We start from the raw sequence: 15,472 nt of genomic DNA, 5'->3' as shown, positions 1-15,472 counted from the left end.
TTATTATCATTTTTAGGGGGGGGGGATTAGTTTTCACATTTAAATAATTAGTTCCATACTTAATTAAATAATTGGAAAACATCTTAGTCTTTTATCAAGATTTTCAAAAGTGTATAGGCTAAGAAAATTATTTTAATTGTATTTTTATAATCATATATTGAAAAAAAAGGATATTTTAACGTGTATTCAACTAAATTTGATCACTAATACCTGCTCTAAATTTGATTGATTTTAACAATTGACTGATTACTGATATTGAAAGGTTCATTAAATTATTCATTGATATTAAGAGAAAAACCACTAAAACATTTTCACAAGATTGACTTTTGCTTTTCTTTTTACTGAATGTAGATGTATACACATTCGAAGTTAATATTTTTCGTAAAAGCGCGTATTAATTATAACGGACACGCTAACTGTCGTTCAATTTTTCAACCATTTACTTTAATTTGAACAATGCGTATATTACTATCGTACTTGAAGTCTGAAGGAAGCTATTTTACTCCATTAATAGATTTGTAATTAATGAAATTAAGGCCAACCTTTCTGATTCCATTTATGCTGCAATTGTGTATAAAAAAATTTATTAAATGAAAAGGACATCATTAATAGTCATGCTGTTAAATTTTTAATTACATCGGATAGAAATACCCATCTTTGAGAATTTTTTCGGCAACGATATATTTGCTGAGCGTAGTTTTGCAGAATTTCTCAAACATACTCCAATTTTGTTTGAAAATTCATGAAATGAAAATAGAATTGCAGTCATGTTATAAAAGTTTTAATTAAATCTGATAGAAATGCAATAGAAATTTAATAGAAATACTAATCTTTGAGAAACGTTTTTATAGAAAATTTTTTCCTCAACTTCCATATTTGCTGAGATTGTTTTCATATAATTTCTTCAATATGCTGCAATTTTGCTTACAAAAAATTAATAAAATGATAACAACATCATAAATAGTTATGCTGTTAATTTTTTAATGAAATCGAATCGAAGTTCGATGGAAATTTAATAGAAATTCTTCAGAAAGATTTTTTTCATCAGCGACCATATTTTCTGTACTTAGTTTCGTAGATTTTCTTTCTTAACTGTTTTAAATCAAGTTTGAAACAAAATGAATATTGTTAAAAATAATCTAATATGTCTGCTTTACTTTTTTCACGATTGATAAATTACTTAGAAAAAGAAGTTTATATTTAAACAATGACAGCGGTTTCTCCCTTTAAATGAATGCTTGAAACAATTCAATGAATCGTATTTTCTGTAATCTTTTTATTAACTAGTAGGGAAAAAAATATTAAATGAAATATTTTAAAACAACTTGAATGTGTGAAAATTAGTGATAGAGAGAATCATTTGTAAAAATTCTATTTCTTTTCTTATTTGAGCAAAAACCTTAAAAGGTAATTTTATTCAAAAAAATAAATAAAAAAATAAACCGCATAGAAACTTTTGAAAAGATATACTTATCTCTTTTGAAAATATATACTTTTCTTCAAACGGCCGCTGACAAAAACGATAAATTTTAGAACAGTAATTACAGTTTTAATAGAATTAATTTATTCGGAAAATGCTTATATTTGAGCGTGTAGCCGTGTGTTTTAAATAAATGTTTTTTTATTCGTTTCATGAAATAATTCATTATGCTAAAAAGAAGGTGCTGCCTAGTGTTTATTTATTCTAAGATTATATAGCGGTAGATTAATGAAAATTAAAGTCTTAAAAGTAATTTTTTTTTACGCGCTATATTAACTATAAAAGTGTATAATATTTTTTAACAACTATATTTAAAGATTTTTAGAATTCTAAAGAACTGCTTGACATTAGGTAAATGATAAATATTTAGTTTCATATAAATTGTTTGTTCTTTTTTCAATTTATAGACAAAGTTTCGGATACAGATTTTTATTTAAAATCATACGGAAAATTGGTTTTTACTTTATTTCAACACATTTATATCATTCAAAATAACATGTTAAAAATAAGTCCATTTTTGAGAATGCTAATAAATATCATTTTTTTATTTTTTTTATTTCTAATGGCAAGGCGAAAGGTACAAATAGAAAGATGAGATAAAGAACGAATACAAATGTACGTAGGATAACAAAGAAAGAAGACCGAAGTCATTGCGTTAGAAGTTCTCTTGCTTCCCAATATCTTGAGGACTCAGTGTGTCCATGAAGGGCCCACATAGAAGCAGGTGGTCCCTGCCCAATTTCTCTCCAGATTTACAAAGTGGACAAAAAGGCGTGGTGGAAAGGCCTATGCGGTATAAGTGATCAGAAAGACAATCGTGGCCTGTATATAATCGGAAGGCCTCAATTGCATCACGTCTTGGTTTGTCGGGAATTAAAGAAGAGCTTACATTTCTCCAACTTTTCAAAGCTGTGCGAGTCTGAAGGTCTGGCAATGAGTTGGTTTTACATAAATTTTTAAGGAACAGTTTGATTTTCCAAAAAGAAGTTGCAGTATTTGGTTGTTGTAGCAAATTGGCACCTTTCTTGGTAAGTAAATCTGCCTGCTCATTGCCCAAAACACCACAATGGGCTGGCACCCACTGGAGGAATATTCGTTTTCCCCTCAAAAATAAAGACCTCAAGAGATCTTGACATCGGGAAATCTCAGGTGTCAAGGGACGTTCATATGAGCTAAATGATTGTATGGTCGCTTGTGAGTCCGAGAAGAGAACTGCATTTTCAAATTTGTGTTGGAGGGCCTGTAGCTGCTGTAAGGCCGTACTCAAGGTCACTACTTCTCCATCAAAGGCGGTGCCAATGTATCCTGCTGGTACGTAGAAAGAGAAAAGCTCCGAAAAGACACCAGCCCCTACATTAAAATGGCAGTCAAATTGAGAACCATCGCTAAAAACATGTAGCCAATCGTCGACTGGGTATCTAATCGCCATTTGTCTCCAGGGCAAGAATTTTTAGAATAATTGGAGCAACATCTTTTTTACCATGGACAGTTTTCACAAGATTCAAGTTTATTTTAACATTTGTTATTTCCAAGGGGTTTTTAGGTTTCAAAAGAGGTAGTGCATGACACGGGATTAATAAATATCATTATTTAATGTGATTGGACAACCAAATTTTTTCTTTTGAATGTTTACGAAATTAACTAAATTTTTCTATTAATCTAAAATAGTTTTTAGAAAATTTAGATCGTTATTTATTTTTTATCGTTATATTTTTTTATATCGTTATCTTTTCCATCGACATTTATTTTAATTTACGGATTTCATTTTTTAAAAAAATTATTATTTTACTATTGTACTTTGTAATAAAAATTACTATTGTACTTGGACAAAAATAGAATTCTATTTCATATTATGTGTGAGTTATGTTGTGAATGTTATGTGTGGCAATAGAGATATGAGGAATCATTACGCATCTTCAGATTATTATCAAAGCACTGTTTTCAATAATTTAAGCAATTTTTATTTAATTTTGCACTACTTAAAAAAAATAGAAACCTTTTTGATATCTAAGTAGAAATATCATGCACTGAGAAATAAAAGTATTGTCAAAACTACAAGAAAAAGGTGAAATTTACAGTATTTCTGGTTCAAAAGTTTTACCGAAACCCCTTGGTAAAAGTTTGACAATATTAAGAATGAATTATAGTTTTATATTATGTGATAAAATCTGGTAAATTTGGTAAAATTTGGTATTTTTATTATGATACCTTAAAGTATGGTATAAAAACTATTTATTTAGTACAATTTCCTTTTCATTTCGCATTTTTTCAAACAACTAGCAACTAATTCTAACAACCTTCCTCGAGCTCTTAAAGACATTATAAATTTTCATAACTCCTGGTGCTATTTCTAAACATTTCTGTAAAATTGCTGTTATTATTTCATTTAAATTAAAGCTCTTTTTTCCGAATTCTGTGCTTCAAAACATGCGTAAGTGAAAAAATAACGTAACAACCATAATTGTAATAATCAGATTCTCAAATATATAACTATTTAAACCTTGAAACTCAGAAAAGTATTCAGCATTTTGTTCAAATTACGTAGCTAAAAATAATGTACAAATTTGCATACTTACCATTTAAAGAAACTTCTCAACTGCTATTACATTAAATAATTATTTTTTAATTAGATTCTGAACAAAATTACTTTTGAATAAAGGAATTTCAATATTATGTGTAAATTATTTTTGATTAGTTCCAGAGATATGGCAAAATACACAAAAAGTGGGATTAACAATAATCTATCTAAACTACCAAGTGAACTATTAAGAACTAGTCAAAATTCAAATCCATCACCAAAAAAGCCACATTAATACGTTTCTGTGTTTGATTTCGTTACTTAATAGTTAGCTCTAACTACACGGAGAAAAGATTTCCGTAATTACCCTACTGTATGGTAATGACAAATCTGATCAAAAAAGAACGTAATTTTGTTTAATAAAATCGAAATTTACGATATTTAAACTATTGATGCAGTAATTTTCATGCTCATATGGTGACGGTTTACCGGAAATTCTGATTTCTGAAACTATATAATTCTTATTACCACATATTTAGTAAAGCAAACATATAACTGAAAAAAAGACTTAACCGAATAAATGTTTTTTTTTTTGCAATGTTCTAAGGTATCATGATAAAATTATCGAATTTTACCACTATTACCAAATTTTATCACACATTATGAAAACCATCTTTTATTGTTAATTTTACCAAAAATTACCAAATCGTTTCGGTAAATATTGCCAAGCTCTTTGGCGTTCTCATAGAGCCAGAAACACGGTAAATTTCACCATATTCTAGAAGTTTTGACCATTCTTTTTTTCAAAGTGTAGTCAACATATTTGAGGTTTGCCATTTGAACAATGGAGAATAGCATTGAAGACCTAAAAATTTGATGGTGAGAACAAAAATTATTTGTGAATATGTCCTTTTTTATTTAGTTTACAAAAATTCTTTTAAAATATTCCTTCGGCCTTCACATAAGCACGCCAACGAAAAATCGGCACGAACTTTAGGGACAGATCAATAATTATAAAAGTTTTTGTTTTTTTGAAATTTATAAGCAAAAATTGTACCAAACTTCCAATCGACAATGGCATTTAAACAAGCTTATTTTAAGAGCTTTTACATTTCTGAAACTACAACGAAATTCACATCAGGAACTTAGGGAGCATTAAAAAGTATTTGTTGAACTAAGTCACTTCAAAAAGTCCATTAAACATTATGTGCAAATTCACAAACGCATCACCTAGAAACAAGGAATCATTAATGAAAGGGTGGAGGAAAATTGACGGAAATTATTGTCACTGGGACCGTAATTAGAATCTTAGGGAATTACAGCTCATGTATAATCGAATATTTTTATTTGAAGTTCGTGACAGATATCTAACTGAAATGAGGTTAATTGTAAACAAGACGTTGACATTAATTATAAATAAGATTAAGTAGTTCTAAAACGGCTGCTTCTGCAAGGGATAATATTGATTATTGTATCTGATCGCAGATTGTTCAAAGTGAAATCTGAAACTCAGGTTTTAACAATGGTTAAAAGAAATAAAAATATTTAAAATGTCATTTTTGTCAAAATACTTAAAATATTGTGAAATATCATCCACGGCAAGAATTTATAAGATTTTTTAATGCTTCAAGAACTAGGTTTATGATTCTTTTTTTAAAATACGTTAGGATGCTTAAGCGTTTTGAAGATAAATACTGCTTATAAATTAATACAAATGAGACATAAGTTAGTGAAAAACAGATACAGAAAAAAACATTGATGTGAAAAAAATAAGGTATGTGTTAGTGATCTTTATTTTTTGGGTATTCTTGTTACGCTAGAATTACAAGAGAATGAAAAAAGTATATAATTAGCTAATACCAAGTTACAGAACTATACAGAGAAATTAGAAATAGGTTAAAAGGTAAAAATATGATATTCGCCCAATATATTCATTCAATGCTTGAAAAAATTAAATTATTTAAATTATTTCCTCAAAAATTAGAATTTTTATAACGTTTAAATTATTTAAAACCCTTTATTTAGAATCCCTCAGCAAAACTAGACAAAAATGAAAAAGCAGGAAAGCTTAAACTTCGTATTGAAGCTGAAAAGGGGCAGTTTTATTTGAAAAGTTTATAAAATAATTGGTCACCATTACAAAAAAAATCAAAACTACTGCTGATCTTTTTTTATTTATTTTTTTTTTTGATGGAAAGTTAAGCCTACTCGAACAAAAGCTTAGCGTAGGTGAAATTTAATGCTTAGGCCCTCCTAAACAAGTGCAAAAAACAATTCATAATCCTCAAAGCAAATTATTTATGAATTCTGGATATTAGAGCTATTTATGTTTTTCTTTTAAAGGTATCAGAGAAGGTGAATAAAAAATTTTGATGCGAAATGTTTAACTTTTATGAAATACTCATATGAAATATAATTACATAGTGTTATGCTGCATGGGGTGTTCGATCTGACTAAATTTCAAGCTTGTAAATATAATAATACAAATAAATATTTTATCTCTAATATTTTCATAGCATTGTTTAAAAAGTATTTGACTCATTACCCGTGCCATACTTGCATACAAAATATGGCTAAAATATCCAGATATCCACTGAAAGAAGTGGATCCACACCGTTTTTAATGTTTTGTCCCTTAATTCATATGGGTGAAGAATGTTCTTTGCGCGGAGAGCAAAATTCTTTTAAAATTACCGTGCCATATGGTAATAGCATTTCTGGTAAAAAAAGGTCGTAATTCTGGGTAATAAAAGCAAAATATACGGTATTTAAACCATTCGTTTGCTAATTTTCTGTTCATATTAAAGTGGTTTACCGGGAATTCTGGCAATCAAAATTACAGTTCTGATTATCTCCCATTTAGTAAAAACAAAACTAAAAAGTACATTTTACAGAAAAATGGTTTTTATACAATGTCCTAAGGTATCATGAAAAATTTCAAAATTTCATCCCATACTACAAAACTATATTTCATGGATAATTCTTCTAAAATTATTACCAAAGCGCTTCGCTAAAAGTTACCGAATTTTTGTTGTTCCCGTAGAGCCATAAAACGGTAAATTTTACCATATTCGGGTAATTTTGATCATACTTTTAAATCAGTGTCAGATGTATGAGAGCAATTTGTACAATGTTGCTCTCCCTAATCTATGGCATTATTTCGGGGAAATACCATTCCTGTTTCAGAAAGATAACTGTCCCAGTCACACATTGGGCAGATAGGTTTTCATAAAGAGGGTATTCAAAAACATAACTGGTCTTTTCAGGACCGAGATGCAAACCTTTTAAAACACCTTTAAGATGAAATAAAATGCAGATTGCGAAGCCATCCACCCGTATTGCCAGCATTCACTTTAACTAAAATGGAACCTGTAAGTCAATTTCTATGACCACCTTTCAAAAACTGGTAGAAAGTCTCGCCTGACGTATGCACACTGTAATCGATGTTAAAAACGGACAAGCATCAGAATAATATATCCCTCCAAACACTCCGATTCTGCTATTCCAGTAGATGTCTGAAAACTTTTGTCCAGTTAGTGTATTAGCATTTACATATTTATAAATATCATATAATAAAAATGAAGTGTTAATAATGTAAAAAACTGTACATAAAATAAACACTATAATACTATAAAACTCTATATAAAATTATGCCCATAAAAAGAAGTTTTATAAAAGTAGTTTATTTTTTAAAGTTTTCAAAAAATCGAGGCAACTATTTTTGTTAACTCTATTTAGATTTCTTATAGTTTGGGAATTTTAAAATATGTGTAAATCATGTAATACGCAAAATTTAGAATATTTCTTGATTAACAGCTCGTATTATAAAAAAGGTTTTCATTTTTACTTTAACAGTCATGATAGTGAGGAAAATGTTTATATAAATTTTCGCAAATGTTTTTTATTTATTTATTGATCTATTTTACAATTTTTATACTTTTAAAGAAAAATATTTCTTTTCAAAGCTCTTAACCATAGTAGTAGTTAACTGCAAGGAAAAAATAATTACATTATATATACTTAAAATATGCTTACTTGTCAAAAATTGATGCTTCTTACTAGATTTAAAACTTATTCTTTAAGTAAGTAACCCATTCTTGACAAAAGCAAATGCTCACAAAACAAATCGTCTTATTTTATTTTATCACGCTATTGAATCATTACATTAACTACACGCTATTAAGGTAGATTCTAGTCCAACAAAATATTTCGGGAATCTAACCAAATTTCCTTTTAATATTAAAATAAAAATAAAATACACTAAAAATAGAAGTTCGTGCAAGCGAATATGGGAAATCATCGCATGTAAACAAAAAAAACACTGAAAAAGTAGTCAGTTAAATTAAAATTGAATCCATAATGTCCTCGTAATCTTACATATTTAAACCTGCGTTTAAAGTTATGTTCGATAAATGCATTTGATGATATCGTACTTGAGAAGAAAAAAAATTACTTTTAAATTTGAGAAAAAAAATTACTTTCAAGGAACACGTTGAAAACAAATTCTGATAAAATTGTTGAACTGTATGATAGTAACATTTCTAACGAAAAAAAAAATCTAAAAAACATAATTCAGGTTTATAAAACTAAAATATAAATTATTTCAACCGTTCATGTGGAAGTTTTCCCAGTCATACGGTAATGGTTTGCCAGAAATTCTGGTTTTCATAATGATAGTTCTTAATACTACACATTTAGTAAGAAATATAAAAATGAAAAGTAAATTTAACCGAATAAATGGTGTTTATGGCATGTTCGAATTTATGATGATAAAATTATCAAAATTACCATATTTGCCGATTTTTATCACACGTTATGAAACCATATCTTACCATTAATTTTGCCAAAATCATTATAAAAGCACTTAGGTAAAAATTACCGAGGGTTTTGGTGTTCTCATACAGCCAGAAACATGGTAAATTTTAGGATATTGTGAAAGTTTTCATTACACTTTTTTCTCAGTATATAAAAAAATAATATTATGTTAATGTATGCATCAAAATGTTTTGCTTTATACTCTAGAAAAACCTTAAGTTTTCGCATTATTCATAGTATTAGCATTGTATATATTGTCATAGCACTGTTATGGTATTCAGCATTGTATATAGCATTATTGATCTGTGATGCTCTGACGCAATAAAATAATTCACATATATGTATTGTTAATAATCGTTTTAAAAGAGGAGTCAAGAAACAAATATTGATTCTATTTATAAGAATAATAGTAATTATAATGAATTTAATCATAAAAATCCTCTAAATGTATATTATAAAAAATATCAAAAAGGCGAGCTAGTTAAAAACATAAGAAAACAAGCTTTGCATACTTATTGGTGGGTGTTAAACCCGGGCATTTTCGTAGCAATAATTTTCATTTCAATGACATTGTTTATACTATGCTTGGATTGAAAGAAGAGATTTTTGCCAGGATTAATGAGAAAAAAAAGGAGAAAAACATAAGCTATCTAACTACGTTTCTAACAGAAGCTTACGTTTTTTGTCAGTTACATCCCTGAACATACAATTTCGCTTTAAAAATTCAATGTTTCACGCCCGAAAATGTGTTGCTACTGTAAGATACCTATTAGAACCAATGCAAATGCAAATATCATGAAAATATTAATTTTTTATTAAAAGGCCTAAGTATAGTTTATGACAATACATTATGATGGTAAAAGTATTTATGTAAATCAGGTAAAAAAAATCTTGATTCTTATTGTTGGAAGGGTGCATGTGATAATTGCAAAAATGGATCATTGTTTGCTATATATTTCTAGCCATGTTCTATTGTAGTTGAATATTATAATTATGCCACTTGTCACTTAAAAAAATATGATGGCAAATGGAACGGAAAATTTTTTTAAATTAGTCTTGAAAATTGGGCTAAATTTCAAGAACACATAAAGGTTTAAAGAATCCAAGCTGAAGAATTCCAAAGGGAAATATCTAGTAGTTAAATACTTATAGTTCAAGTTGATTTTTCAAGTGTATATTCTTGTGAATATCAGCATTATGGTATCGAGCCTCTGTTCAATTATTCACAGCAGCTGTTTCATAAGACGGTGCTTGCTCCTTATTCTCAATATGCTCTGGCACAAAAGACGAAGGTAAAATTAGCTCCCCCACTTTTACTTTAAGATTGTCTGTGAAGAAGATGAACTAACTTCAGAAAAACTTCAGAAGATGAACTGACAGAAATTTTTATAGTGATGGACCAAGTTCATAATGCAAGGAAAAATAAATATACTGTTGAATTATTTCATCTTTAATCAATCAAATATTAAAAAAAAATTTATTTGGAAATATTTTACCACATCGCATGGCAGAACTGTTGTGGACAATACAAAATCTTTAGTGCAAAGTCAATAAACTTAATACAAAAGAGTTGTCCTGCTACACAGTGTTGATCACAAAGCTAACCAATCAACTCACACATACTACAACAGTATTACAAATAAGTTAAATGAAATAGAGAAATTGATTGAAAAGATCAATCCATGCCAAGATGCAACGGTAATACAAAGCATAAAATCTATGCATGTTATTTAAGTATCTATAGATACTTGAATAACATGCATAAATGCACAGATTGCAAGAAAGTAGCACACAAATAGCCAGTTTCAGTCAGAGTCCCCTCCTCGTCAGTAGAGAGCCGAAATTCAAATGAGATGTGTTCTATCTCGGGCACATTTATAGTGCAAATGCACATGCTTGTGAACTGAAAATACAATATTTGCAGAAAATGATTTGAAAATATACCCATATTTTATCTTTCTTGACGAAAAGGGTTTTAAGAAAATATATGTGCCAACAATTTTCTCCTTTTTACTCACTAATCCAGTTAAAAGGAGGGGTAAAATTTTCTTCACAAATCATTAGTTACTTCATTATTTAAAAAAAAATGATTTTTTTACTATTAATTTAAAATAAATAAACAGGTTAGTGCAGTATTTGGGACTTTTCAATTGAAACATTTAGAAAAGGTAAGACACATAACGTACATCAATTTCACCAAATTAAAAAGTTTTTACTGTAAGAAAACATTTTAAAAAAATCACTGAACATACCTCTGATACTGTATCTCTCCATAAAAGAAAATTTCTCAATTTTACTCTTTTATACTTCAAAGAATTAAATGAATCCATTCGAAGCTTCAAATATCTAGCATTATAAAGGGTAACACACGTAACGAAATTTCAGATTTATTTTATTCAACATCAAATTAATCTGTACCTTCAATATTCATTTTGAACACATGTAGATTTATAACAACTAGTTAAGAAAACTATAAAAAAAATATCTAACAAGTTTATTATAAAGGGTGCAAAAATTGAAAAATGTAGTGTAAAAGAATGCAATCCGATAACAATTAAAAAAAAATAATGGAAAGTTAACGCATCGCTACCTGAACTACCATTCTAACAAAGTGAATGAAAGAATTTATATGAAACTGCATCAGAGAAACTAAAACCTGGACAAAACATTTATGAATTCTGACAAGTTAGGAAAACTAGTTTTAAAACAATCATTTCATATTTGAGTGGGTAAAATGTTTCCGTTGACTGACTCTTGTGTTACAACATCAGATTACATTCTATAGATAATTCCAGGGAGGGTGTTGGAATCCTCTTAGGGCATTATTCTTGCCACCTGACACATAAAGGGATTTCTCATACGTAAGATGTCGAAAATGTATTAGTCTTATCAAAATATGATAGTCCAATGTCACCCGCTTACTCTTCTATTTTAATCCATGGTTGAAAGGATAACTAATCAATTTCTTACTAAGGTATATTGAAATGTCATTTAGGATTGTCAATCAAATTGGTTAACCATTAGTAGAGAAGTAGTTTTTGTTCAATTCTACAAATTTTTAGTTGTATTTATTCTCAATTGAAAGTTTATGTTTTGCTTTAAAATAGTTAAGTATAACTATAAATTTTCTTTTCGATTACATAACTATAAAAAACTTAAAGTAGTGTTTAAACTTAAACTTGAAAACTTATAGTACTTATATGTTTGTAAACTTAACATCCATTGACTTCTAATTTCTAAGTCATAAGTTCACGGGAAGCTAAAAGATTACAAATTTTATTTTATTATAGCAATTATTTAAAAATAATAAAAAATAATTTTAATATGTTTATTTGTTAGATGAGACTTAGAATGAGTGAAAAAAATGTCATATAAGAATAAAAATATGAAACTATATTTTTTTTCTTTGTGTTGTGTATCCACACTTTTCGAAAAATGAGTTCTGCATTAAGCCATATTATCGAAAACTTAGAATATTGTACAGCGCAAATTCTCAGCAACCATAATAAGATGCTAAATTGAACCATGTTTGCGATCAAGATTGGCAATAGTATCAAATTAGCACCATATTAAAGTTGCGGCAAGAAAAAAAGTTTAGGTGGTTTAAAAAGCCCCAAAATCTTTAATCCATATTTCCTAGTTTTTCCTTATAAGGCATAAAACATCAATACAAGGCTTCCATGAGTCCTAAAATTTGAAAGAGACGGCGAAAAAATTATCTTTAAATCTATCCATAAAAAATGCACATTATTCTTTAAAGGAAATATATATTTGAATGAGAATTATATGTAACGAAACATCTAAATGTTAAAATGGTTTCTTTAAAAATGAAAATTCCTACTTGCAGAAATATTAACTTACTACAATTGTTAAAATGTTAAAAATACTCTGTAAAAATAACCTAATTTAACTTCCGTAAAAAATAGTGAACTAACCGAGTGTTAATGGTCATATATATATATATATATATATATATATATATATATTCATCAAACGGGGATTTATTGGTGGGATTTCAATTCTAACTTAAGTGAGTTGTTTACGGCAGTTTTTCATAGTGATTTGGTGATTCGTGTACAGTTTCTTCAATCTCGAAAAAAATCATACAATTTAGATAAGACATGAATATTTCAATTCATTGATCCATAAGAAATATAATTATTTTTGATAAATGCAAATTGTTTCATAGTCATCACTTTTGATATTTATTCTTTAAAAATTTTATTTAAAAGTCAAACGTATACGCGTTAGGGGCGGTCAATTAATAAATAAGCGGAAAAAAACTAAATAGCGAAACTGAAATTTGTTGAATCACTTAAACAGAAGTTGGGAAGAAACGCATCTGAACCAATTATTGTAGCCCAACGAGGCTTGAGGGTGCTTCTAATACTTGCCTTTCAGTTTCTTACTCTTTTCTCCAGCAATCAAAGAGGCTTTGGCTTGTTTAATTACGCCTTCCACAATAGTTATTCTTCAGATTTTGATAGTATTTTTGTTTTTCCCTCACTTAAATACTAATTTACAACCCCTAATGGTTATACTTTTTCATTATTTTCCAAATTACTTAATTTCGTTACACTTTTTCCTGGATTAAAAAGAGATGCATTAAAGGAAGTCAATGCAAAACACCCTGTATATAATCTAAAAGCTTTTGATAAAAAGAAATTTGGCAATATTGTTAATTGAAAAATAAAAAAGTTTTTTGCATTAGTTATTCTTTTCTATGAGAGGTAAATTCTAGGCCACATCTAATGAAATGTGCAATAATAACATACCGAGACAAATGAAAAGGCCCATAAATTCCATAGAGAATAAATTTTTAAAAGAATTAAAGCATTTATTTTCTTCCTGTTTAAAACAATGCAACGTCTATAATTAAACTTGTAATTTTAATTTGGAAAGAAGAAGGAACATATTTTGTCGATTTGCAGTTTTGGCAGTAGCAAGAAAAACCTCATTATTTAAAAACCACTTGGGATTCACTTATATGTAATTTGCACAATTCTAGATTCAAATTAATGTTAAGATGATTATTTTTAAAACTGGAAGTAAATTAAAATGCTTTTTTTCATATTGACTGCAAAGTTAATTTTTCCCAATCTTAAAAAGCAAGATATATATATACATATATATATCGCACCTCGTCAAGAAAAGTGTAGCATTTGAGAATAAAATGCAGCATTTGAGAAAAATCAACTTATAGAATACTATAAAACTTATTCTGAATTAGACGCAAAACTGACGCAACTGCCTTCAACTGGATAAATTGCGAGTTAGACAGGTGACACTTTTTGAGCTTGATGGGGCACTTCGTACATATGTTTTATTGATATAACCTCAGAATTGCTGTTTTTTGACTTGTGTCAATTTTCTTGACTGGGTGCGATATATATAAGTGTGAAAAAAATGTATATTAAAACAAGTTACCCGACATAAATTCAATTTTAACAACAGGAAGTCTAGAACCGCTTAACTAGTATCAAAAACAGAGCACAATAGAAACTAGTATCAAAAACTATTGGCTACTGTCCCAACTGTCTCTGACTGTCCCAAGAAGGAGTAATGAGCAAGAAGCACAAACAAGTCAGATGAAAATAATAAGATTCCGTAAATCAAACTAGAAGTAAATATATTCGACTGATGGGAAACTTTGTCTTTTGGATGAGATTCAAATGTCGCAGATTCAAATATTAAATTAGTTATATATTAAAATGGAAGACCACAAAACTGTGAGTGAAATACTTAAAGTTATAAGTTCCGGAGGAGAAAAATAATGAAAAAATATGAGCAAAAAAAATTGATTGATTGGAAATATACGCATGCACTAAATTATGTTCAAGGTTCAAGGCTACTAAGTCAAATATCTATCTACAAAATCCAGTCGGGATACCATTATTCAAGAGATTTACAATTGTTTAAAGAAAGTTTTTCATTATTATAAATAAACGCTAACTTTTTTATTAAAACATCAATTTGAGTTTTAGATCAGTTTAATGCAAAGAATAAATCAAGAAAGTCTCATCTTGGCCTACTCTAGCAGCCGGTCTGTTGAATATGAGAGAGGTAGGACAACAATCACTGAAAACAACATGGATCGGACAAAAGGAATACTTTATTTGTATTACAAATTTTTGACATGGAAGTCATAACAGGTAATTACACATTGCTTGCGGAAGACATTGGATATTAAAGTCGAGCGTAACATAGCATAAGGAATGTGTACAATCTCACTTTTAATCGAATTATTCAAATCTGGAAAGTTTTGATCATTGCATTTGTAAACTAGATTTGAGATATCCCCTGAACCAGAAATCCATAGGAGCGATGCCGGGCGATTGCGAAGACTACGGAAATAGACAATGGCGCGAGATAACACGATTTCCTAAATGCTGTTCCAGGAATAGCTAGGGAACAGATTTCGAAATGCTCGGAGGTAAGCTTTCTTGCATCCAAGCGATGTCATTCAGAGCATTTCGCTGCAGAAATTCTGGTATGATGTAATTTTGCAACGTGGTTGCATAGTGTGAGCCCGTGTCACAGAGCATATTGCAAAACTTTCTCAAATAAGTACACTCTGAGAAAGTTTGTGCCTGAAATAGTACACCACACAGTAACTTGGGCGTTTGATAAAGTTACAGTTACCCTATCATGCGGATTCGT

The 15,472-nt window shown here is 28.9% G+C and overlaps 1 protein-coding gene across 1 annotated transcript; it reads right to left on the bottom strand.

The window, feature by feature from the left end:
• Positions 1 to 2,135: 2,135 nt before the first annotated feature.
• On the bottom strand, positions 2,136 to 2,909 carry LOC107453835 (uncharacterized). Its single transcript, XM_016070798.3, has one exon. The coding sequence runs from the start codon at positions 2,907 to 2,909 to the stop codon at positions 2,136 to 2,138; it is 774 nt and encodes a 257-aa protein (XP_015926284.3).
• Between the last annotated feature and the right edge of the window lie 12,563 nt (positions 2,910 to 15,472).

Source organism: Parasteatoda tepidariorum, chromosome 11 (assembly GCF_982258835.1).
Source record: "Parasteatoda tepidariorum strain Cologne lab strain chromosome 11, Ptep-v5.0, whole genome shotgun sequence".
Lineage (NCBI taxonomy): Eukaryota > Metazoa > Arthropoda > Arachnida > Araneae > Theridiidae > Parasteatoda > Parasteatoda tepidariorum.
This window is presented reverse-complemented; position numbering and strand designations above follow the sequence as displayed.